Source organism: Lichenostomus cassidix, chromosome 3 (genome assembly GCF_008360975.1).
Source record: "Lichenostomus cassidix isolate B80296 chromosome 3, HeHo_3.0, whole genome shotgun sequence".
NCBI lineage: Eukaryota > Metazoa > Chordata > Aves > Passeriformes > Meliphagidae > Lichenostomus > Lichenostomus cassidix.
The window spans coordinates 9,664,534-9,687,246 of NC_139483.1; the positions used below are offsets into that span (position 1 = coordinate 9,664,534).

General features: G+C 41.4%; 1 protein-coding gene across 3 annotated transcripts in view; it reads left to right on the forward strand.

Moving 5' to 3' along the window:
- Positions 1-1,919: 1,919 nt before the first annotated feature.
- The window catches only part of VPS54 (VPS54 subunit of GARP complex), a 47,127-nt gene continuing 26,333 nt past the window's right edge, over positions 1,920-22,713 (forward strand). The window contains exons 1-8 of one of the 3 annotated variants that reach the window (XM_085054333.1): positions 1,920-2,064; positions 2,389-2,471; positions 10,723-10,884; positions 11,731-11,972; positions 13,411-13,489; positions 16,126-16,160; positions 17,477-17,608; positions 20,119-20,504. In XM_085054333.1, the coding sequence (XP_084910459.1) occupies positions 10,749-10,884; positions 11,731-11,972; positions 13,411-13,489; positions 16,126-16,160; positions 17,477-17,608; positions 20,119-20,504 (1,010 nt within the window). In that variant the 5' untranslated portion in view covers positions 1,920-2,064; positions 2,389-2,471; positions 10,723-10,748. Of the gene's footprint in view, positions 2,065-2,287; positions 2,309-2,388; positions 2,472-10,722; positions 10,885-11,730; positions 11,973-12,454; positions 12,529-13,410; positions 13,490-16,125; positions 16,161-17,476; positions 17,609-20,118; positions 20,505-22,713 lie in introns of those variants that run through there. The other 2 variants (XM_085054334.1, XM_085054335.1) reach the window with 2 other exon arrangements.

The following is a 22,713-nucleotide window of genomic DNA, read 5'->3' on the forward strand; positions in this document are numbered from 1 at the left end:
AACAGCTGAGCACTAAGGTCAGTCCTGCACAGCTGGACTTGGCTCTGGCTCAGTTTGCTGACCAGGACAGGACACGTTTCAGCAGTGAGTGGATCAACCCATGATTCATACAAGGGAGGCATGGAAAATTGTACCCATGCTGCAGGACTCACCTTCAGCCTCAGGCTGACCCATAGGGCTAGAAAGGGGAAAATTGGTTTACCACTAAGCCTGTGGGAAGGGTTTTCCCCTCAAAACCAGCATCTGTAGTTAATAATCATGTACAGCTTCTTCTCTGCTGGGGATTCCCTTTCCTTTTGCCTCTCCCCTTCCTTCCCATCCCCTCCCATCTGTCTCTTTGCTAGTGGAAAGGGGTTATGTAGATACTCAATTCCAGAAGGTCAGCCTACTGAAAGCAAACAATGAACTCGGATTTGGACAAATCTAAACTTTCCAGCTCACTTGTAAGTGGTTGCAGGAACCATGGAGACACCCCCAGCCAGCTGGCAGCAATGCTGAGGCAGGAATGCCATCCTCAACCCACACAGCTGAGGCCATTTGTCTTGGTCAACAGCAAGTAACATAAAGCAGAACCCCAGTGAGGACAGGGCTAACACTATCTTCCTCCTAGAGCCACTCCAATTTCCTTACCTTTATACACATTACTGAATTCTGCAAACTCAGTCTTTCTGCAGTCTGGATCAATACTCGGCAATCAGTTTTACATTAGGTTCATGATCTCTTCGCTCACTTTATTGCTGCTGTGTCATATTTTAGGGATTAGGAGACAGACAGACTCCAACTAATGTGATCCCCAAGGGGAAAAAAGAAGAAACAAACCCCAAACCACAATGTTTTGCCCATGAGGAGTGTGTCAAATCTGTGTCTGCAGTTTGAGCACAGCAGAGGCTGTAAGGCACAAAGAGATTTCTGCCAGGTAGTGGAAAATATGCTGTGAAAATATTGTGAGTGACATTTGCAGGTTGCTGGAGGGAAATTCCCATTGGCTTCCTAACAAGCATTTAATATTTAACATAGTTGTGGTTTCTGACTGCTTTTGCTGTTCTACCTTACAATAAAGTCTGTTTGAGTTGTGCTGAACCAACATTAACTGTAGAAAGCCGAGGATGGAATTTGGAAGCATGAGAAGGTACATCTTTATTTTCTAAAGCATGCCTATGAAAGGTATGTATAATGGATGACCACTGACATTGAAGCCCACAGTCATGAAGCAATAGTAGTATTTAAAACTAGTCTTCCTTTCTGGTAGTGTCACATTTTCCGCTCTTTAAACTCATCTTTTTAAAGGGTGACCACTGGTCAGGTCAGACACATCTCTCACAGAACTCATCAAGGAGTCCCTTGATCCTGGTGATATTCGCTTGGGGTTTATTGGCTGAGTCTGCAAAACAAATTGTACCGAGCAAACCTCCGCCAACCTTGACCACCAAGGAGCAAAACAACATCTCCAGCCCAGTCTGGAGCTGGCCCCAGACACAAACATGGGTTATGGAGCTGCAGCCCAGGCAAACCCGTGTAACCCACGGATTGCCACACTCCTGCCTTCACACAGCCCAGAGCCACGAGCTTGGTGTTAAACACAGCTGCAAGTGCTGCTGTTAATTAATCAGTCTCCCTGTGTTTTGTCTGCGGCCAAAGGGCCACGGCCGAGAACTTCAGCGTGTCTAAGGCACGATCGGGCACGAGGCTGCTATGCTACACCGGGACCTAACGCGTCCCTCTATTTCAGCATCTTCTGTGCCCTGACTGGGAACTACAGCCTGAGATATCAATCTGCATACACCCTGCTGCGGAGCCCCGGCGGGAAGGTCGGCGGCCAGGGCTCCCCCATTCCGTCCCGAGGCCGCCGGAACCGCCATCCCCCGGCACGGCACCACAGCCCAGCGCCGCGGGCAGCGCGGCCCCTTCCGCCGGCCTGGCGCAGCTCCTCCCCCGGGCGGTGTAGAGGCGGGCCTGGCTCCTCCCGCCGCCGCCCGGGCCCTTCCTGCGCCGCCCTGCGCGGGGGCACCGACGTGTCGCGGCGGAGCAGCCGCGCTAGGCCGCGCATCCCGCCCGGCGCCGCAGGTAGGCGCGGGGGTTCGCCCGCCGCCCGCCCCGCCGCCTCCCGCCCCGCCCGCCGCCGGGGCTCCCCCGGGGAGCGGCCGGGAAAGTTGAATTTCCCCGGGCGCCCTTTGTGTGGGCGGCCCGGGCGGCCTGGGCCGGGCGGCGGAGCGGGGGGACGCGAGGGGAGGTGGGCGGAGGGGGCTGCCCGCGGGCCGGTTCCGCTCTTTTCCCGCAAACCCGCGGCCTGGATTGCCCGATTTCCATGGTAACCCCGGCGGGCGGCGGCGGCGGGAGGCGCGGGCGGGCGGGAGGCCGGGCCTCCCTCATGCGGTCACTGTCCCGCAGGTCCCCGCAGCCTTCCCCACCATGCCACGGGAAGAGATATGACGACGGCCTCCGGGAGATACTCCTGGCGTGTTCTCCGTAAGGTACGGCTGGTTCTGGAGCTGGTCTGTGGTGTTTTGCTCTGGCGCATGGCAGCCAGGATGGGCTGGGATGTGGAGTGCTAAAGGGTTTGTTGGTTCCATAAGCCATTTCGGAATGTTCCTGGGTTTGTAGGTGATCCTAAAATTGTGTGATGGGCAAATGTAATTCCTTGCATTTCCTTACTGTGATTTTTCAAAGGCGGTACGTCCTGTTGAGAGAGATACACATATGTGCATGTAAAACACCGACCTTCTGCACTCTCAGCAGGAACTTTCTGACTGGTCACTTTTGGCCTTAGTATGTTACTGACTCTCTTTTCCTTCTCTGCTTTTCTTATATTCTCTACATACTTAGGATTTTTGTTATACGACATCGAGTTATCACAATCAAGTGTAAAAAAGTATAAGATGGCTGTTTTAAGGTGCATCAAAGTAATTACTTTGATCTGACAACAGATTTGCACTTCTTTTTTCTGTTTTTTTTTGAGTTTGTAGCATAGGTGGTGTATTGACTTTATTGTCTTACCTGTATGCTGCCTGATGAAGTCCTGAATGAGAAGTCCTGTGGACTTGTGCAACCCTGCAAGAAAACGGTCTCTTACTAAAAAACCCAACTGCAGTACATTAATTGTTGTAGTGCCTTGGCCTGAAAGTCAGTGTGACTCTGACAAACGGTGGTACAGACAGATGATCTTGAAATCCTTTGGATTCTGTTGAAATCCGTTGGTTCTTCTGTGGGGTAGGAAAACAGGGCCTAAAATGGACTAAATTCACAGGAGATCTATGGCTGTTCATGCAAAAGTCACTGTACATGGCCTGGGCATTCTCACCCATGAGGTGAGAAGGTTGCACAAGAAGGATCTCCACCTCTCCCATCCTTTTTGCCAGTAGCAGGATCTGTCCTGAGTGTCCCTCTGTCTACAGCACCATCTTTCTCTGTAGTGGGGGTCTGGCATCTGTGCAGGAATCTTGCCTTGTTGACAAGCACAAACTTAGTGGGAGGAGAAGGGGGTGCACATTTCCAAGGCTGAACAAGGATATTGTTTGCCTGGAAGATGTCAGGAGCCAGTGGAAGGAGTGGAGAAAGCAGACTGCAGGCTTTCCTTTGGCAGTTTGAGCAGGAAGAGGTTGGGAAATGGAATCATGTAGGTATCATTTCTTCTTTTGGGGCAGCGTCTCTGTGTGGAAGCCACTTCTGCTTTCCTTCTCCAGAATTTGGGGGAAATAAGCGCTGTGAGTCTCAGGAACAGAGAAGGGCCATGAACATCATATTATCCTTCCAGCTGTGAGGCTCACAGTTTTCTTTTTTTTTTTTTTTTTAAATTTTTAAAATTTTTTTTCCACTTTGTTTATTCCTTGTTTTGTTTTATGAATGGAGCAGAAAGGGTGAGCATGAGTGTGAATGTTTTACATACATACTTCTGGGGACTCATATGATTAAGTCCAAATCATGTTTACCAGCACATCTAAGATTTGCCTTCCTGTTTTTAACTTTTTGTACCCACCTCACCTAGGTGCTAGATTAAAAAAACACAAACACCTGACTATTCCCTTTGGAAGGTAAAGAATTGTTAATGTATTTCCCTCATAGTCAAAAATCCCTATCTATGTACTGATCAGATGTTCCAAAATACTCATACTTAATAGCTTCAATATCCCAGATTTTTCTCTATCTATCTGGTTCTTAAATAAAAAAGGGGCCATTTTGGAAGTGTGTGGGTGTGTGTTAGGGATAGATTATTAGAGTTGGAGTAGGATATCTGGCACTTTGCAGTGTGTCGGATAGTTTCTGTGAGTTTTATGCAGCTGCTGTAAGCAGCAGTGTAAGATCTTCCTTTTTGGTTTTTGGCATTCAAGGTGTAGCATAATCATACTGGCTTTTATGCCATAGAATTATTTATTCTTTTTGTCAGTGGAAGCTATTTGAGGGCTGAAAAGGAAGTGATGTGATGAGAGGTGATCAGTTTTGTTTGATCTTCTGGACTCTCTCTCTCTGCTGGACAAGGACTCTCAACAAACATGGGTGGCACAGAGTTGCTTGCCAAGTTAAAGTCTGGATGGTCTTGTTTGCTGAGTAGCTGCCATGTAGAGTGACAGAAGAGTAGAATCCTGTGTCAGGATTTGATATGAGGTGCACTGGGCCTGCTTTTTGATAGTCTCTGGTCACAGATTTATGTCAAAACTATGAAATATTTTTATTTGGCTCCCTCATGGCCACTTGCTGTTCAGGACTTGGGTAAGGCTTTGGAAAGACATGACTCCCATGAAAATTCATGTTTTTAGGAAATTATTTTCTGATGAACAAATGGAGTCTAGCCCTGCTGAAGATGGCAGGTGGAGGGGCTGTACAGGGAGTCTTACTGTTGACACAAATTGCCATGAATGTCTGTCAGACTCCTTTGTCACATCTGGACCTCAGTGTTGGGGTTTTTGCTGGGGCTGGTGCAGTTCTTCCTCCACACATCAGTGCTCTGCAGCCTTTGACAGACTCATAGCAGGAGTGCCTGCTGGGGCTCCTTGGTCTGTGTTCAGCTGCACGCACCTCTGTGGAGCTCTGTAAGATGCTTGTATTTCACAGTTTTCTAGGGGGAATAATGCACACTGTAATGCTGATGCCTGGGAAAAAAAGAGTACAAAGAGACTTCACTCTGATCTTGTGTCATAAAGTGGGCAACTAACCACAAGGCCTTTTCTGACATATATTTTTACTGCTTTGATAATTTTTTCTGAATGATTCTGACACCTCTGGTGTGGAAGAACTTGGTGCATAATGACCTAAATAGCTGTAGGAAGGTCTGTTCCTCCCGCACAGCAGCTGCCTTCTGATTTCAAATTAGTGTTCAGCATTGGGAGGTTGGGTTTCCACATGAGAGGAAGTGCATTTGCTACAGTGGGTACATCACAGATGTTTCATGTAATCATTTATTCGGTACCTGAATGAAAGTGAAGTGTTATTTTTCAGTTTGTCTAAAATGAGATGAATTGCTTTCCGGTTTTTGACAAAACGTTTACACTTGTGAATTATTTTAAGTAACAAGACATTATTCAGTAATGGGACATTTTGGGGTAATATTTTCAGAGCATTCTTGTGTTTAAAGATGTGAAGTTGAATTAAGGCTTTTTTTTTTTTTTTTGTCCCCCGAATCTGCTGTTCATATGGCTACAACTGGGGAGGGCAAAAGAAACCAGTACAAAATGTAATAACATGAAAGTCAGATGTTGACTTATCCTGGCCTTATAGTCTACCCGTGGTGCTTTGCAGTGGGGATGCAGCTGTCCTGTTCTTTCTTTGGAGTCACTACTGTTTTTCTTGCCCATTGCCCTGTTTGAGGAGATTGTTTTGAGATGGCCGTATGAAAGAGACAATTTAAGGGGAGGGTGGTGGCATTACTCTTTAAGCTATTCAAGTGCTTTTGCTTTTCCACAGTCACCACTATGCAGTTTGCTGGGGAAGCAGCACAGTCTCAGGAATTAGGGAATCTGCTGGATCATAGCACCACATGTAGCTAAGCAGGGCTGATGAGAAGTGTGGATAACTCATACATAGCTGCTTTTTCAGTTGCTTTCATCCCAGCAGAGCTAATCTGGATGGTCATCACTCATGCTACCTTTGCAGGGAAGGTACACCCTCAGTGTGAGAACATGAGATTTGGGATACTGTTGGGATATGCAGAATGCACTAAAATATGTGTTAGTTCATGAATACAAATATATATATTTTGTTAGGCTGTCAGAAAGGCCAGGCTGACACAGCCTCCTCTCTGAAGCTGTGTGAAGAGGTTTCATGTTGGAGTGTGCCCCAAATGCAGATGGCTTGCCATGGGGACAAGTCACAGCTCTCCTCTGACTCTGGCCTTGTCACTCCCCTGACAGTCATCAGCTTCCTCCTCTGAAAGCCCAAGGTGGAAATAGGTGTTCAGAAAGAGCTTGGGTTAGCAGAACAGCTCCTGCAGCTTTAACCTCATTCTCTGAAACTGCTTTTCTGTTTTTCGGAACATTTCTGCTCCGAGCTAACCTTGGCTCCCCTGCTTCAACAGGGATGTCTGTCCTGGGGCACCAGGGACAAGCATGGAAATTTCAGCCTGAGGAATTAGTTGGTTGAAAAAAAAAGTGAAAGCTTGTGTTAGTGCAGGCTGGCTCACATTGTCTTACAAAGGTGCTGTGTACTTTGCTCGTTCCATGGTTTCCCTGTTACAGGGTGAAATCCTGCTGATTTAACAAAAAGAGCTGTGAAATAATAGATGGGGAAAGCTAAACTTTTAAGGACAGAGTCAATATATTGGATTAATGACAAGCCATTTTTTAGCTGTTGAGGTCCTGGAAGGAGTCCCTTGTGCATTTTTATCTTTTAGTTATGTTTCAGGTAATCTTTAATAAGCATCTTTGGTATTTAGCATGTCTTCTAGAAATGGTGAGATATTTTGCTTTAGCTTGAACTGTGGGTGACTTCTGGTGGTTTTCTATGTAGCCAGAAGAATGCTTGAAATATTTTCATTTCACTCTGTTGTTGCCAAAGCCATGAAAAGCAGCAGGGACTTTGGCATGCCATTTGTGTTCATGGAGAAGCTTGTCCTGCCTTACCTTTGGAATGCAGAGTGTAACCCTTGAAAAGTTAAAAGTTAAAAAACCCTTTAAAAGCCTGCTGGTGTCCAAATGTGACTCGTTGTGGACAATGGGGAATACTTGAAGGGAAGCTTGCTCAGTGAGGTATGGTCAGTTGGAACTCTGGGTTCTTCCCCCTGGGTGCTTAGTGTCTCTTCTTAGTTGTCACTATTTTTGAAGCTGAAATAAAATTTGGAGAGCAGGTTCTATGAATTATATTGGAAAAACAAAGCATGTGAATAATTACACTCAGAATCTAGGAAGGCAGTTTCTGAAGAACTTTTCTACAAGTCCTAATACTTAAAAAACCAGCACATTCTCCAGAGTTACAACCACCCTGTGCAATTATTCTGAGTAATACACTTTGTTTTGCTCTCTTCTGACAGCTGAAACCTCGGGTGTGAAACTCAAGAGTCACAGGGTAGTCATCTCAGAAATAACCTCATGTGATTAATGCATTACTAAGTCACAGATCTGCTGTTCTGCTGACTGTACAGAATCCAAGTGTGTGGTTATTATTTGTGTCACCACAGTATTTTGTTCCATGCTGTGTTGTACAGCTGTGTCATATTGTACTTGCTGAGCATGTTATTCAACAAGAATGTTTTTAAAAAGGAGGTTGTAAGTTGAAATACTACTCTCCATGGGCTCAAACTGTAAGAATACTGTCAATTCAGATCATCAAAGCTATTTTTATTGTTGCCATGGCTGATTTGGTTTAACTTCAGTGGTATTAAGTCATTAGAGTGACAGTGTAATTTAATACAGTCTTTTTAACGAAGGAAATTAATACAGTGTGTACAAAATAGATGTAATATATTGAAGGCATATATGCAGGCATGTTGCAAATAAAGCCATACTCCTGAGTTCCAGGTTCCATCATTACTCTTGTATCTAACCTCTAAGGGCTTTTTTAATAGCATTAGTTTAATACACATTGCTAAATATGAGTAAATTATGGTGATTACTGGAGAGAGCACGGTTGATCTAACCCATTTTAATTGCATGTAATTTAAACACTCATGCCATGAAGTTACACAGTTGCATATTCTTACTGCAGCCATATGCTCTTCTCAGTAAGAGGCTCAGGAGACTCCCCATTTCATAATTCCCTCTGCACAGTTAATGCAGTTAACTGCATTTACCTGCCTGTCATTCTGCACAGTTAGTGCTGTTAACTGCATCTACCTGCCTTTCACTTGCATTGAAAGTTGAATGAGTTAAAAAGTTAAAATATTCTGCAGCAGTTTTGTTTTGTGTTAACACTGACTTTCTCTTTTTTTTTTTTTAATTTTTTTTTCAAATTTCTATATTATTGCTTGTTTTAAAATGTTGATTTAGGGGGCTGCTTATAGATGCATTTGTCTATAAAATGTTTAGTAGTGAAACACAAGGAACTGCTGTTGGTGAACAAATTAAAGTTTTTCAGTTGTGGGTAAGGTTAGTGTACAGAGATGGGTGTAGGGCAGGATTTTTGTCTTTATATGGGCTTGGCACGTATTCTTTTGTAATTTGGATTTAATTCAGGTACTGTTGTCCAGTCTTCTTTCTCTTTCTGAAGTTATACTATGGCCAATTTAAGGACTGCATTTTGAGGAGTGCCTGGTTTTGGGCAGTACAGAGATGAGTTTTTTCCTGTGCAAATGTGGCTGTTCATTGGGGTTAATTATCCATAAGGTCCTGACTTATGAGGATACTAGAATAACTGCTAGCTATGAATAATTTAGTTCAGCATCAGATTGCATGCCACTTAAGAAGGCCTCTGCCTGTGAAGCATTCTATCTTGTTGAAATCCACTCAATAGTATGAAGGTTACTGCAGGCAGTGATATTTTATTGTACTCTTTTCATTCTATTTTAAGAGTTGTCAGTGAATATTTTATGGTGATAAGTCATGAAAATATCTGTGCAAGAATAGATCTAGTTTGTTTTTGAAAAGCTGAGGTATTGAGCTACTCTTCAGCCTCAAACTGTCTTTTAAATTTGTTTTAAACCTTTGATTAACATCACACAGTTAGCATTTTCTTCACCCAGATTTATGCAGTTGAGACGATTCAAATCCTGGACAATCCTTTTAGATGGTACTTCATTGTGAGGAAAGGAGAAAGGCTTAATGAAAGACTTGCTAGCAAGAGTTACAGGATTTCAGAGCTTTCTACAAATTGCCCTAGTTGCTCATACATCTGGCTAGAGCAGATTGTGTCTCATATTACAGAGGCTTTTTCAGGAGAAAAACTGCAAATACAGCACTTTGAAGCAGTTCCAAGTGCAGATAAATTTACTGTATGCCCTTAGGAGACTTGGTCATGGCAACACAGCACTGGATATGTTTTTAAAGAATACTAAAATGATAGTGTTTTGTCATCATACACTAGATTTTTCACAAAGCCACCCCAAAACTTTAGGGAAGAGCTTAATGAAGAAGTTACTTTGGAAATGTCAAGAGAAGAATGTAAGAATACGAAAATGCAAGAAAAGTAGTAGAGAAAAAGGGTTTTGTGAGGCTTTTAGGGAGGAGGGAGACAAATGCTTCATGATATTTAAAGAAGATCTGTCAGATGTCTGGAAAGGTTTTTTGTCTACTATTTCTGACTGTTCCCATTCTCTGTGTCTACTAGCAAGTTTTTATTACTATGGGCCTCTTCACTGGGATGCTCTGTTATAGCTGAACATCTCTTTTAGAATTGTTTTGTCGGACACTTTCAACCTTGATTAGAAATTTCCTTTTTCTTTTCCAAATGAGATTTGTCATATATGTGATGCTGCTGGAAGCTGACACGGTGAGATACAGTCATCCTATGGTGCTTGCTTTAGCACTTGAAGATAAAACAGGCTTTTAATCTTCTTGTGCTCCTTCACAGGGTAGTAAGTCATTTAAGTGTCCATTAAGAGTTGGTAGTTTAATGCTAAGATCTTGCTAGATTCGTTTAATTTCTCCTTAAAGGTGTGGATCCAGATGAGTCCCTTTGAACAGGCACTCCTTGAGCTGTACAGTTTTAATAAACTCTCAAACCTCTAATAGTTGTGCAGTTTACTACTGTCTGATACTTTGATGGAAATGCAGTTTTGTTTACAGATGGAAAGAACTCATTAAGTTCAGCCCTTGAGTAAAATTTTTAAGGCTATTTATTTTCAAATTGGGATCTTAAAATTGAGCTGAAAATTAGTGGGACTTTGCTTACCCTGGAGCTTTTTGATCTATGTTTTAATTGTCTTCTCTGTGCAAATATATTATGCTGAAACAAACTGTACTTTACTAGGCAGCCTTAAAAGTTGAATTGTCAATTTTCCTGATTCAAGTATGAGGTTTCTTGATATTTGAGAGGAAATTCTACTGTGAATGTGTGCACTGTGGCTGCAATAGTTATGGCAAGAGAGGAAGAAGTACCTGAGAGACTTTTTTTTTCTTAGTGTAACATTTTATTGGTGCTGTGCACAAGAACAGGCTGTCCTCCAAACCTAGAGGTGTGTGAGGAGCAGACTATAAAGTTACATTCTGCTTTTTATTTTGTGTTTAAAATAAACTTTCTCCTGTTGTTGAAATGTGTCAGTTGAAGTATTGCAGTTAAAAACAGTACTGGAGTGTCATTGTTTTGATACAGTGTGTCCCCAGAGCTTTATTAAAGCCTTGATATCTATTGTTTCCTATTTAGCTTTTATCAAGTGGTGATTTTATGCAATGGCATCAAGCCACAGTTCTTCACCAGTGCCTCAGTCAAACAGCAGTGATGCTTTCTTTAAAAAAGAAATGGACGCCACGAAACGCTTTCGCCCCGTGCAGTCCCTGCCTGATGTGTGTCCCAAGGAACCCACAGGTAAAGTTAGTGTGCAGGGAGAGGGAGAAAGCAGATGGATTTGCTGAACCATTGGCAACCATCCAGTCAATATTGCTTGTATACAGGGTGTAGTGTACTAAGCCATAATATTATTTCCAAGCGTGCTGTAATTCTGGTTTCTACCAACCTGCATCCCTTTGGAGCAACAGGAGAAGCTATTTGCAGCGTGTTTTCAGTTGTCTCCATTATAGGTGGGATTTTACTTGCATGATTCCACATTACAGCTATGATCCATGCAAGAAGAGGGTGCAGTCTGTCAGGGCCTGTATCAGATGTGTCCAGTGTGCTTGGAGTCTGGCTGCATTCCTTCTGGGAAGCAGCTCCTCTGCAGGAGGGAGCAAATGACCAGTCTGTAGTGCTGTTATAAGTTTCTGGTGCTGTTGTTAAAGCAGGTTTTGGTCGCAGTTCCAGCTGTTGTGTTGCACTAAAGCTTAGTTTACACAAAGGAATAGGTGGGGTGGAATCTTAAGAATTATGACATACAATGGTAATGAATTTTAGCTGTCATTCTGACCATGTTCAGATTATCAGAAATATGTTTGTGGTTGGATTCTTTTTCTCTTTAGTTGAAGCTAATGTTGTTGAGCTAAATCTACTTAATGAGTGTCACACTACTTCTCAAAAGTGATTAAAAACTTGAGTTGGTTAATCTCATAGAAGAAATGCAAGGTGAAGTATTGTAGAAGGAGAATATAATCTGTCTTTTCATTGATAATTCTAATCCAGTATGTAGTTGGGAAAACATGCTTTGCTTAAGAACCACATTTTAGCAAAAGCTACAGCTTTGTTTCTCTCTAACAAACTGTCTTTTCTTTTGTGCTGCAGGCAATCCCAGTAACTTACATGACAGCCCATCTCTAGTTGTGGATCAGCAAAGATGGACTATTTATCATTCCAAAGTCAATCTCCCAGCAGCACTAAATGATCCTAGGTTAGCAAAAAGGGAATCTGATTTCTTTACAAAAACATGGGGAGTGGACTTTGTGGACACTGAAGTTACGCCTTCATTCTACCTCCCACAGATCACCAAGGAACATTTTGCATCATACCAACAGGAAATCACTCCGGTAAGAACTCTCAATTAGGTGCACATAAGGACCAGAAAGAGATCCTTCTTCTAATTAGATTGTCCCTGCTAGTAGCTCATAGTACAGTTAGCTGATAATTAATTTGCTTTTTCAGTGTCGGTTGGGTCTTCGTTAGACATTTCTGGTTTTATAATCTCAGTACCCATCGTGTGGAAAATGTTCTCTGAATTGTCCTGAGGCAATTTCATGTTATTTTTAACTTCTGAGTACTGAGCCCTGCACCAGGGCTCGCAGTTCATATTTCTTCTTTCTGATTGTTAATCCTTTTTTCTGTGAGGCTTGTTTAAGGATTGGGGTCTACAGTGCAACATAGCATTCTCAGACCTTTGGATCAAATGACTACATGCTGCAAGGGTTGGAGATATTTTTTAAGAGTCTTCAATCTAAACATTTAAACATTTGTACATTAACTTCTTGAACTATAAATAGGCCTATTATCTTGATGATTTCTTTTGTAACAGGGAAGTGTAAGCTACATCTAAGGACACCAGGACCAGTAGGAGACTTCTACAATCTCTTAAAAATACAAGTGTCAGTAAGTATGTAGTATTCTATTTTTTTTTTAACTCAAAAAACATGTAGAAGTCTCCCGCTGTTTTCTGCTTCCTTGGTTTGTAACTTCCTTTTTTTTTTTTTTGCTGGTTTAGAATTAGCTGCAGGAAGTGTTACTTATGTAATCATAGTTAAAGGCTGTGGAAGTGAATTGTCTATAACTGAACTACAGCTGAACTATTGCCTTTAACTCTCATATTCAGCATTTAAAATGTTTTAAGAGTTCATCCTTTAAAATTAGTACTTCATGCAGTGACTGCTAAATGAAAAAAGATTTTGAAACTGGGAACTGAGCTATGATGTAGCTTCTAGCAGAAATCTAGTTAACATTGGTGTTCTTTAGAAAAATAATTTCTCACCACTGTGGTCACTAGTGTTTAAAATTCGAAGCTCAGCATGATGCAACAAGATCTGTGGTTTCAGCAAGGTACTCATTAGTAATATGTGCAAGTAATTTCTACTTTAATCCAATTTGATTTAGCAATGAAAAAGGATTCTTTGTGTGTTAGTGTGATTTCTGGATTAGTCAGCAAATAAATGTCTGTATGTGTAATTACAATTGATCTATGATTATATATCATTATGTAGAGGAGTTATTACACCTCTTCAGTGACTTCTGTGTTCATTTTCTCTTGAGATGTTAAGATACAGGAAAAAAAACAACATATCCACTATAGGTTGAAGTTTTTGATACCTTTCACCTGGACAAACTTCATCTGAGTTTATAAAAGGAAGAAAATGCAATGAACTTGCCACAATTATTTTGCATAATTCAGTTGTGTTTCACTCAATGTTTTGCTTCAAATGAACAGATTCTGGTTTTTAAGCATCAGAATAATACTTTAATGTATTTTCTCTTTTACAGAGAGAGAAAGTTCATGAAAGATGCAAGAATATTTGTACTTCTAAAGATACCTTTGACAGAACACTATTACACACTCACGGTACAGTCAAAGCCTCCTTTAGTCATTAAAAAGTGGTGTCTTTTTGTATCAGTGTGTTATAACATCAGTAGCAAGTGTTATGAATGTTACTCATTATTGATTCTATTATGTACTGATTGTTACTTGCTTGAAGTTACAAGTACTTGCTTGAGATCTTGATGTACAATAATAGCCAATGATGATTTCTTTGAAACATTAATTGAAAACTCAGACATTGTTGGCTTAGAAGTATTCATGACCACTGCTGACATTTTATAGGTCAAAATGCTTGTGATACCTGCTTTTAAATTTTTTCTTGGCTTGTCTGCGTTCATGGTGGGTCATCATGGCCCTGGCAGTGTTTTCTTTAACTGCTTTTTATTTTAAGATCCATTGAAACTGTTGCATCAGTGAAAACTGCAGTGCCATTCCTGTATCTCTGCCATGAGAGTCACATTATGATTGAGGTGGAAAGTGACATCTCAAGATGATCTAGTCTAGACCATCTGCTCAAGCCAGGGCCACCTATGGGAGGACAGTGTCCAGTGGGGTTTTGAATCTCACAGATGGAGATGACACAACCTGTTTCAGTGTTTTACCACCCTCACAGTAAAAGCATTTCCTTGTGTTCAGGTGGAATCTTTCATGTATCAGTTTCTGCCCATTGCCTGCTGTCCTGTCCCTGGGCACCACTGAGAAAAACTGCCTTTGTGTTCTTTACACCCCCTCATCAGAACTTTAAGCACATTGGTCTCCCCTGGGCTTTTTCAGTCTAAACAGTCTCTCCTCCTTGGCTCTTAATCATCCTTGTGGCTCTTGACATAATTCACCCCAGCATGTCTTGGTCTGTCTTGTGCTGGGGAGCTCAAACCTGCTCTTGACAGCTGAATTTCAGGATTTCATGAAGTAGTTCAGCTAATAGGAAGTTAGACTGGAAGGAAGGAGAGAGGCAAAATAAAAAAGAAAAGCAAAAGGAAAAGAAACACTCATAACTTAAAAACTTGGAGAAAGTTTTTAATACTTGTTTTAATTTACTTTCTCAAAAACATTAGCATAAAAGAGTTCATTTACCAATCCTTGTTTCATAAGGCTTATCTATATCAATGTCTACATGTAATACCACAAAAAGGATTCAGTAGTTCACTCCTTTTGATCAAGTTGTTCCAGTTGACTTTCTTCCTCCTCTTTTGTGCCAAAGGAAAGCCCTTTGGTTTCTCAGGAAAGTTTCTCTGTATTGGTGTTACTTTGGAATAGCTATTCCTGAATGAGTCTGTCTGTTTTGCATATTACAAAATGGAAGTGCCTTCTTCAGTCTTAGTTTAATTCACTTTCAAGAGTCAGAGTCTTTTGTTTTTAAAAAGAGAAAATTACTTTCACCAAAGTAACTGGGAGCTTCTGGGGTAGCTGGACAGTTCCTAATAGAAGCATCATTTGGTAAACTGAAGCTTGTGATTTTCTGTAATTTCTGCTGTTACTTTTTCCTATCTTCCTCTAACTCCATCCCACGAGACTTGGCCTGTCACTCCTTTAAGAATTGGTCTATGCAGAGGCTGAGGACAGCAGGGTGATTTTGAGGTTGCCTTTTGTATTTCAATACAAATAAAGAAAGAAATAAACGAACTAAAAACCAAAGAGGTGAGAGCAGTGTGGGAGATGATACTGAGGTGGCACTTGCCATGTTTGTCAGGGGTGAGCAGACCCTCCAGCAGAGATTTGGGCTTGTTGCTTTTAAATTCCTCAGCTTATTTGTCCTACATGTGGCCCCTCTTCATAATGCACACTGAAGTAATGAGTAAGGGTGGGACAGGGGCTTTTGGCTGAACCTCAAAAGTCTGAATTTGCCTTTTCTTCAAGTTCCACTGGGGAATAATGAATTAACTCTTTTCCCAGCTCAGCTTTCTCACCCTCTGCAATTGTCAGGTCAGCATACTGCATGGGAACTACTGCTGCTGTGCTGCTAGCTCTGTGTGCTTGGGACTCTGGCCCGAGCCCCTGTTCATCTTTCTTGCCAGTCTGTGTGCATCCAATCTCCAAGTGCTGTGCAAAAGTGATTATGTGGGCAGCTTCAGTCTGGAGCATTAAAACTGGGGTGATCTTAGAAGGACCTTTTGCTGGCCCTTGCCAGTGCACTGATGAATGTGAAGTGCTAAGTGGGTTGCTTTGTGTGACTAACACACTGCCAAAACAGCCAAGTGCAAGCTCCTTTGAGTAGTGTGAGCATGAGACCTGAACTGCAAAGGACAACAGAGCACTTCAAGGAATCAGAATATTTCTGGTTGGCAGGGACTTCAGGAGGCCTTTACTGCAGCTGCCATCTCAAAGCCAGTTCAGCTGTGAGGTCAGGCCAAGCCATTCAAAGCTTTACCAAGAAAAATACAAATATCCAGAAAATACCTAGAAATACATATCCAGAAAATCTCCACAAAGTACCCAGTTCTTCTGGGCAGCCTGCTCCAATGCTTGATTGTCTTCATGATGGAAGAGATTTTCCTCATGTTCAGTCAGAAGGTTTAATTTCAGTTTGTAACGCTGTTCCCTCTCTCTGAGGAACATAGCATCATTGTCTTGAAAACTTCCTCAAAAGGATTTACTTTTTCAAGGGAATTGTTTCCCATTGTTTGCTCATGAATGACTCCTTGTGTTTTGTTTAATTTTAGATAAATCCAGGACAGATCTGGAACAAGTACCTAAGGTATGGCTTCTGTGCACCCTGAGCTGTTGTAAGGCTTTCTCACATGAAGTGTTGAATACATGCATGTACTCTGCTCTTTGTAGAAATTTTGTCCTCACTGATGACTTGGGTTGATTCTCAAGAGAATCTGCAGTGCTCAGAATTTTAAAAGACTAAAAATGATTTGCTTTGTCCTTCTTTTTTTTTTCCCTTGTTTTTACCATGGTCTCAATTTTTCTGCTAAAGTATAATACAAATACCATTTTTAAAAAATCTTAAAATAAATGAACTTAAGACCTCAGAGCTGAGCAAAATTAGCCACTCTAGGAGGAAGGGAAACTGATGAGTTTGAGAGAAGCTTGAATGTTGCCTAGTGTACAATTCAGCATTATGTTTAACTCCTTGATCAGAGCTCTCTTGCATATAAGCAGGCAGCATACATAATGTGGGTTTTTGTGTCAGGTTGTCAAAAGACACAGCTCCAGATTCCATTGTAGTCTGAATAATTTTTTTCTAAGTACAGTAAGAAGTCAGAGTGTTAATATGGGTCAGCATCTCTGTGCCAGTTGTGTAGGCTGCGACTTGAATAGCTGTTGCTGCAGTGTTTAAAGTCCAGGAAACAAGAATGCTGGAGTGTGGTGTGATGCTGTAGTCTGTGTTAAAAACCTTTTAAAATTACACTTCATAAACAGAGGGAAGAGGGTTCTACAGCCTGCCTGTAAGCTCAAGGTTTTGTCAAGTATAAATAATGTTATCAGAGAGAATGAAATAGTTTTTCAAGAGGTGTAGGTAATATTACACGTTACTGACTTCCTGTGCTGAGAGCATTTGCTGCATCCTGCTAAAGGAGATCAGCCTGGGGCTCTGCTCCCTCCCAGACAGCACTTGCTGCACCCTGACAGCTGGCTGGATCCTCAGCCTGCTAGAGGCTGTGGCCACAGCAATGAGCAGATCAGCAGCAGGATGCCTGTGCTAGTGCTAGTGAAGAAGGATTGCTCAGATTCTTGAGAGAGCCCACCTGCACTTCACTGCTGCCTACATGTCACACTCAGGGTGCTTAGGTCATCTCAGGTGCTTGAATACACATGTAATTTTGGAGCTGTGCCTTCCACTTTCAGGAAGATAAGAGTTTGTCAGATCACACAAGCTTTTAAAGTGTTAAGTACTTTGGTTGTAAGGGCTGGAATGAATTTGTTTGCCTGGATAAGTGAAAATCTGGATTTTGAAATCAACAAATAAGGTCTCGGTTAGCTTAATGAGACAAGAGATGTGTATAACTGGGTTAAAATGTAAGGGTGAGTGAGGCACATTCATTTCTTTTGTTTTTTCTATTTCAGATTTTTATGAAACCAGACTTTGCCTTGGAAGATCCCTTAACATTTAATGCCGTTTTGCCATGGTCTCATTTTAGTACTGCTGGTGGAAAAGGAAATCGTGATGCAGCTTCCTCCAAGTTACTTCAAGAAAAGGTACAACTTTGACAGGAGATGTGGTTATCCATCACAGCAGGTGGATACTACAAAGAAACTCCATGGCTGCTGTTGTGCCCTGTTTGTTGAGACTTCGTTGTGGCCTCTGCTATCTCTCATTTTACATCAGGCTGCAGATTGTTAGTAAATCATGCAGGAAGCATCTTACTGAAAGAGAACTTTTTTCCCTGCTCAATAAATATATGAAATCTGGGGGAAAAAGAATCTGTATATTATGTAACTGCTGGCTCTTCGTGGCGGCTGTAACTTACTGAAACAGGTATATATGGAGAACTTCAGAGGTGTGGAGTAGTTTTCTTAGGGAAGAAGAACAGTTCTGTGAGAAGGGAAAGCTGGATTACACAGGTTGTACGCTATGTAAGACTTATTTTCCAGCATCTCAGGAAAATTTCAGATTCAAGGTACTGTGGTTTCTGTGCTAAAAGCAATACTAAACTTTATGGTATTTTAGGAGATTTTTCTTTTGTTGTTGTCTGCACTGATCTGTTTTGGCATTTCACAAAGGAGAACATGAAAACAGAGCTGTTTCTTTTATAATGGAAACAGAAGTCTTTTCTTGGTTGTTTTTATCTTTTTTTGTTAGTTATGTGGTCATACTATGGAAAATCTCAATGAGTCAGCTTTACAGTACAAAATACCCATTTGCTTTTAGAAAATCTGAGTAATTTTGGAGTCTGTGAGCTACATTAAGAAAAAAATAATATGAGATCGTCTGGAAAGCATTTCCAAATTTCCGGGAATTCATCTTCCTGCTCCCCTGCCAAGTCAGGAGGAAGAGACAGGCTCTGCTGGAGGCTAACTCAAAGGTTCATTAGGTTGTCCTCCACACCTGAAGTTGGAGGAAGGCTTCTTTGGAATTTCTTGTGGCAGTCACTGTCTGAAGATGAAAAAGGAATGTCTGGTATATGCTCTGGACTTCCCAAAGGGTGCCTGGCAGCAGCAGGATTGACACCAAAAGGACTTGTGGTGAAGAAGAGCCAGAGCCCTCACTAGTGCAGAGGAGTGAAAATAAGACTAGCAATGAGCCATGAGGTGATACAGATACCCACACAGCCATGTGCTTGATGAACAAATTATTGCTCTGCTTCCTATGACTGAAATGAGCCCGAATTTTTTGTTTTACTTTTTAAAGGCTCTGAACTGCATGGGGTTTATGCTCATCATGTGTAAATATGCACCCTGCTGCCATAATTGTCCCTAGCTCCAGGCACCATTTTCCAACAGGATTTTGAAAACCTTGCCTTAAGCAGATCTGCTTGCAAGCTTTTGGACTGCTATTGATCTACTTGAATAATTTCCCCATGATGTTTTTTTCTTCCTTACCTCCTTCCATGTGTTGCCCTGCATTGGGACTGTAAGCTCTTCGAGGCAGTTAGTTTGCTCTGTTTTTTCTACCTTGTTTAGTGTAGTGAAGGGAGCTGGGGCATCTGGTTGGTACAATCCCATAAATAATTGTTTGTAATGACTCTTTCTCTGATCCCTGTATCAGAGTCTGTTGTGGCTTTCCCCGTGGCTAGGTGTGTCACAGCTGGTTGGTGGAGGATGCTTCTGATTATTTTTGTTCACACCTAGTTTAATGGGTTTGTATATTGTATAAATCCCTAGTGTATCTGTAGAAAGGAGTATGAAAATAACTCCAAGAAGGAAACATTCTCCAGCTGATTTCCTTTCCATCTCTGGTTGGCCCTTTGGAATTCAGCATGAGGTTTGAATGCTTGGCACCTCTGAGAAACCAGGTCATCTGAGTATTAGCATTCAGACAAGCATCCTAAAGCCTCAGCCCTTTGAGTTTGCATATTCAACATAAGCCAAAACACAGAGCTTTTACAGTCAAAGAATCAGACCAACACAGTGGTCTGCAACTGTTGGATACAGAGAATTTGAATTTCAGGTTCTGAACATGTAGCTATACTCTGTCTCTGGGAATCCCACAGTGCCAGCACACAGGAAATAGGCTTAGTACTAATTCCAGCTGGTTGGCAAAAGTACAACTGCAGCCAGAGATACCCTGGAGGTTTTTCTACAAAGAAGGTACTACAGCTTTTTAAATGAGCAGAGCCATTCCAGTGACTTGTCATCAAGTATATTGGCTGCACCTTTAGCAGTTTCAGTGACCCAGGTTTCCTAGAATATTTGTGTGTCTATACTTTTGCTTGCAAGCCAGTATCTGGAGCTTTCTCCTGGCTATTATCCATATTCTGTGACCAGTGTGCAACCATGTGGTACAAAGCTTTGGGTATTTTGGATTTATTTGCTTTTCTAACTTGGTATTTTCAAGCAGGAGAGCCATCAAATCAGCTGTCCCATAGTGATTTTGAATTAATTTAAAAATAAATTATGAAACCACAATGACAAAGGGATTTAATTTTTATTAGCAAAATTTCCTTGTAGTACAGTAAGACAAATACCCTGAAAGTGTATTTGCAGGGTGATAAAGCTTCCAGATCATAACAATAGTGTTGGCTTTTTCTCTTCCCTCCTCTTCCCAGCTGAGCCATTATCTGGACATCGTGGAAGTCAATATTGCACACCAGATTTCTCTCCGCTCAGAAGCATTTTTTCATGCAATGACCTCCCAGCATGAGTTGCAGGACTACCTCAGGAAAACCTCCCAGGCTGTAAAATTGCTTAGAGAGAAAATCTCTAAAATTGATAAAGTAATGTGTGAAGGATCGCTTCGAGTTTTAAGACTGTCACTCACCAGAAATAACTGTATAAAAGCATACAATAAACTGAAGTTAATGGCTACTGTACACCAAACACAGCCCACAGTACAGTTGCTGCTCTCCACTTCAGAGTTTGTTGGAGCTTTGGACTTAATAGCAACAACACAAGAGGTGTTACAGCAAGAGCTTCAAGGTATTCACAGTTTCCGGTAGGTAACCATGTGGTAAATACATCAAATTCAAGCAGAGCAATGTTGGCTGGAAGGGATTTGTTCTACCTTTGTTCACTCATTCATTCTTAGAGGACATAATACAGAAGGTACAAAATGTAAATGTGGCATAAGCAGTGTGACTAATGCCTTTGCCAGAGATGATTTTTTGGTTTTTTTGGAGTGGGATGGACTTTCAATGTCTAGATGCTTTGTACTGTGTTCTGGTTTACAGATGTTTTGGGGGTGCAGAGATGAGAGCCAAGCTGTGGCTGGACTTTCATCTTGCATGGCTTGTAGCTGACAGCTGAGAGATGTTTTCCACATGGGGGTCTGCAGTCCTCCTGCAGGCAGCACCCCAGAGATGAGGTCCTTGCTGCTCCAGGCCCGTGTCTTTAGTTACTGACTCGAGCTTCAGTTGTTAAAGGAGCATGCAAGAGTATTAATACAGTAGAATCCTTTTAGCTGATGTAAAATAAGCTATCATAAATCATAGTTTAGAAGTGTTGTATGCAAAGCTGCTGGTGTGCTTGATGCTGGTAGAAGTAGTGTGTGGTTAAATCAGCTCCAAGGCTTGCATCAGCCAGCTGAGGAGCTGTGTGCTAAGTGTTCTAAGTTGATTCAGGGTGAGGGGTGGTTAGTTTAGAGGTTATGTGGTTCCTGCAGCCCAGTGGTCCACAGCTTGCATAATGAAAGCATGGTTGTTGCTCAGTAGGTGTAACAAGAATGTTCAGGACTTTATATAGTTACTGTTCTTGTCCATCTGTTCTGTTGAGCTACTAACACCCCTTCTAGCTAGTTTGGAAAAGCACTCAGATTTTATGAAGAAAAGATCTAGGGGAAAAGTACTAGAAAAAGTATCAAAAGTGAAAAATTAATCACAAGAGCTAATAAATTACCGGGATAATAGTTGCTATAAGATATTAGTGTTTCTCTAGAAAAACCTAGAAACAGACCATCTAAAAAATGTATCTTGTCTCTCTTCAGGCACCTCAGTGCCCTTTGTCCTCTTTACTGTTCCTGCTGTCAGCCACTTGATTCTGGTGCAGAGCCCTTGACTGAGTCACCTCTGCATTGACCTTGGTGGTAGTGTAATTCTACAGCCCTGTGAGAGCATCACTCAGAATCAGCTGTGTTTTGCAGCTGGAATTGTATTCTCTGCAGAGAATGCAATACTCTTGTCATTGTGGTTGATATTCATGCTGTCCCAAGAATGTGTTGTTATTTCAAAATTACCCCCAGATGTGGAACATATTTGTAGGTAGATAATCTTCTTGTCTGTAAAGAATAATTTCTGTGAGTAAAGCTTAGCTGATTTTTTGCTAGTGATGTGAATGGGACATGCCCCCTCTGCTTTGGACAGTAAAGGCTCACAAAGTTGAGTTAAGTGTTGCCTAAGTCATGTACCATACCAGAAATGCAAGTGCAGCTGAGAAGCCCAGCACAGTTCCCAAATCTCACAGTGGCCTGTCTATATAGTTTGTGTGAAGAAATAATGTGCAATGGAAAGATGGAGGTATTGATGAAACTTCTCAGTAGAATGTTGTGTTCCTAAAAATAAATAAAATTTAAAAAAAACTAAATTGGTGACAAGCACATAAACTTCAGCTTTTCCCAAGAAATGCCAAAGGGATGATCTTGCTTTGTGCTTTGTTCCGAGCAAGAATGATGCAGTTTTCAAGTGACTTAAATATCTGGTTTATTTTAATGAGAGATGAACTTCTAAGCCATTTTGTCTAAATAATTACTGTATTTTTCTTCCTAAATAACTTGTATCTGGTGAAAGAAAACCCCAACAACTTGTTGCTTTAGTGTAGTCATGGCAGCTTGCAGAATTTGATGTTTTAAATTGAGTCATGTTGGACTCATTCTATATAAAGCAGTAACAAAACTACTCAAATCATCCGTTAATTTTTCCCTTGTCATACTGTGTGCAGAGAAAAATGTAGTTTGTTTCTAGTTGTAGCAAAAAATAAAAAAACCATACAGGTTGTGTGAAGTAATAAATTGGTGTCTTTAATCTTAGTTAATATCACTAATAATATGTGTCAGCTATAACTGCTTGCTACTACTCTAGGATAGAATTAACTTTTTTAGAGCTCCACCTTTTCAAGTTCACCCTTTTAATATTAGAAAAGAAAAAGCTAATGTGTTAACTAACTTACAAAGCTGTGAAAACTTTCTGCATCGTTTTCACAGTCCTTGTTGG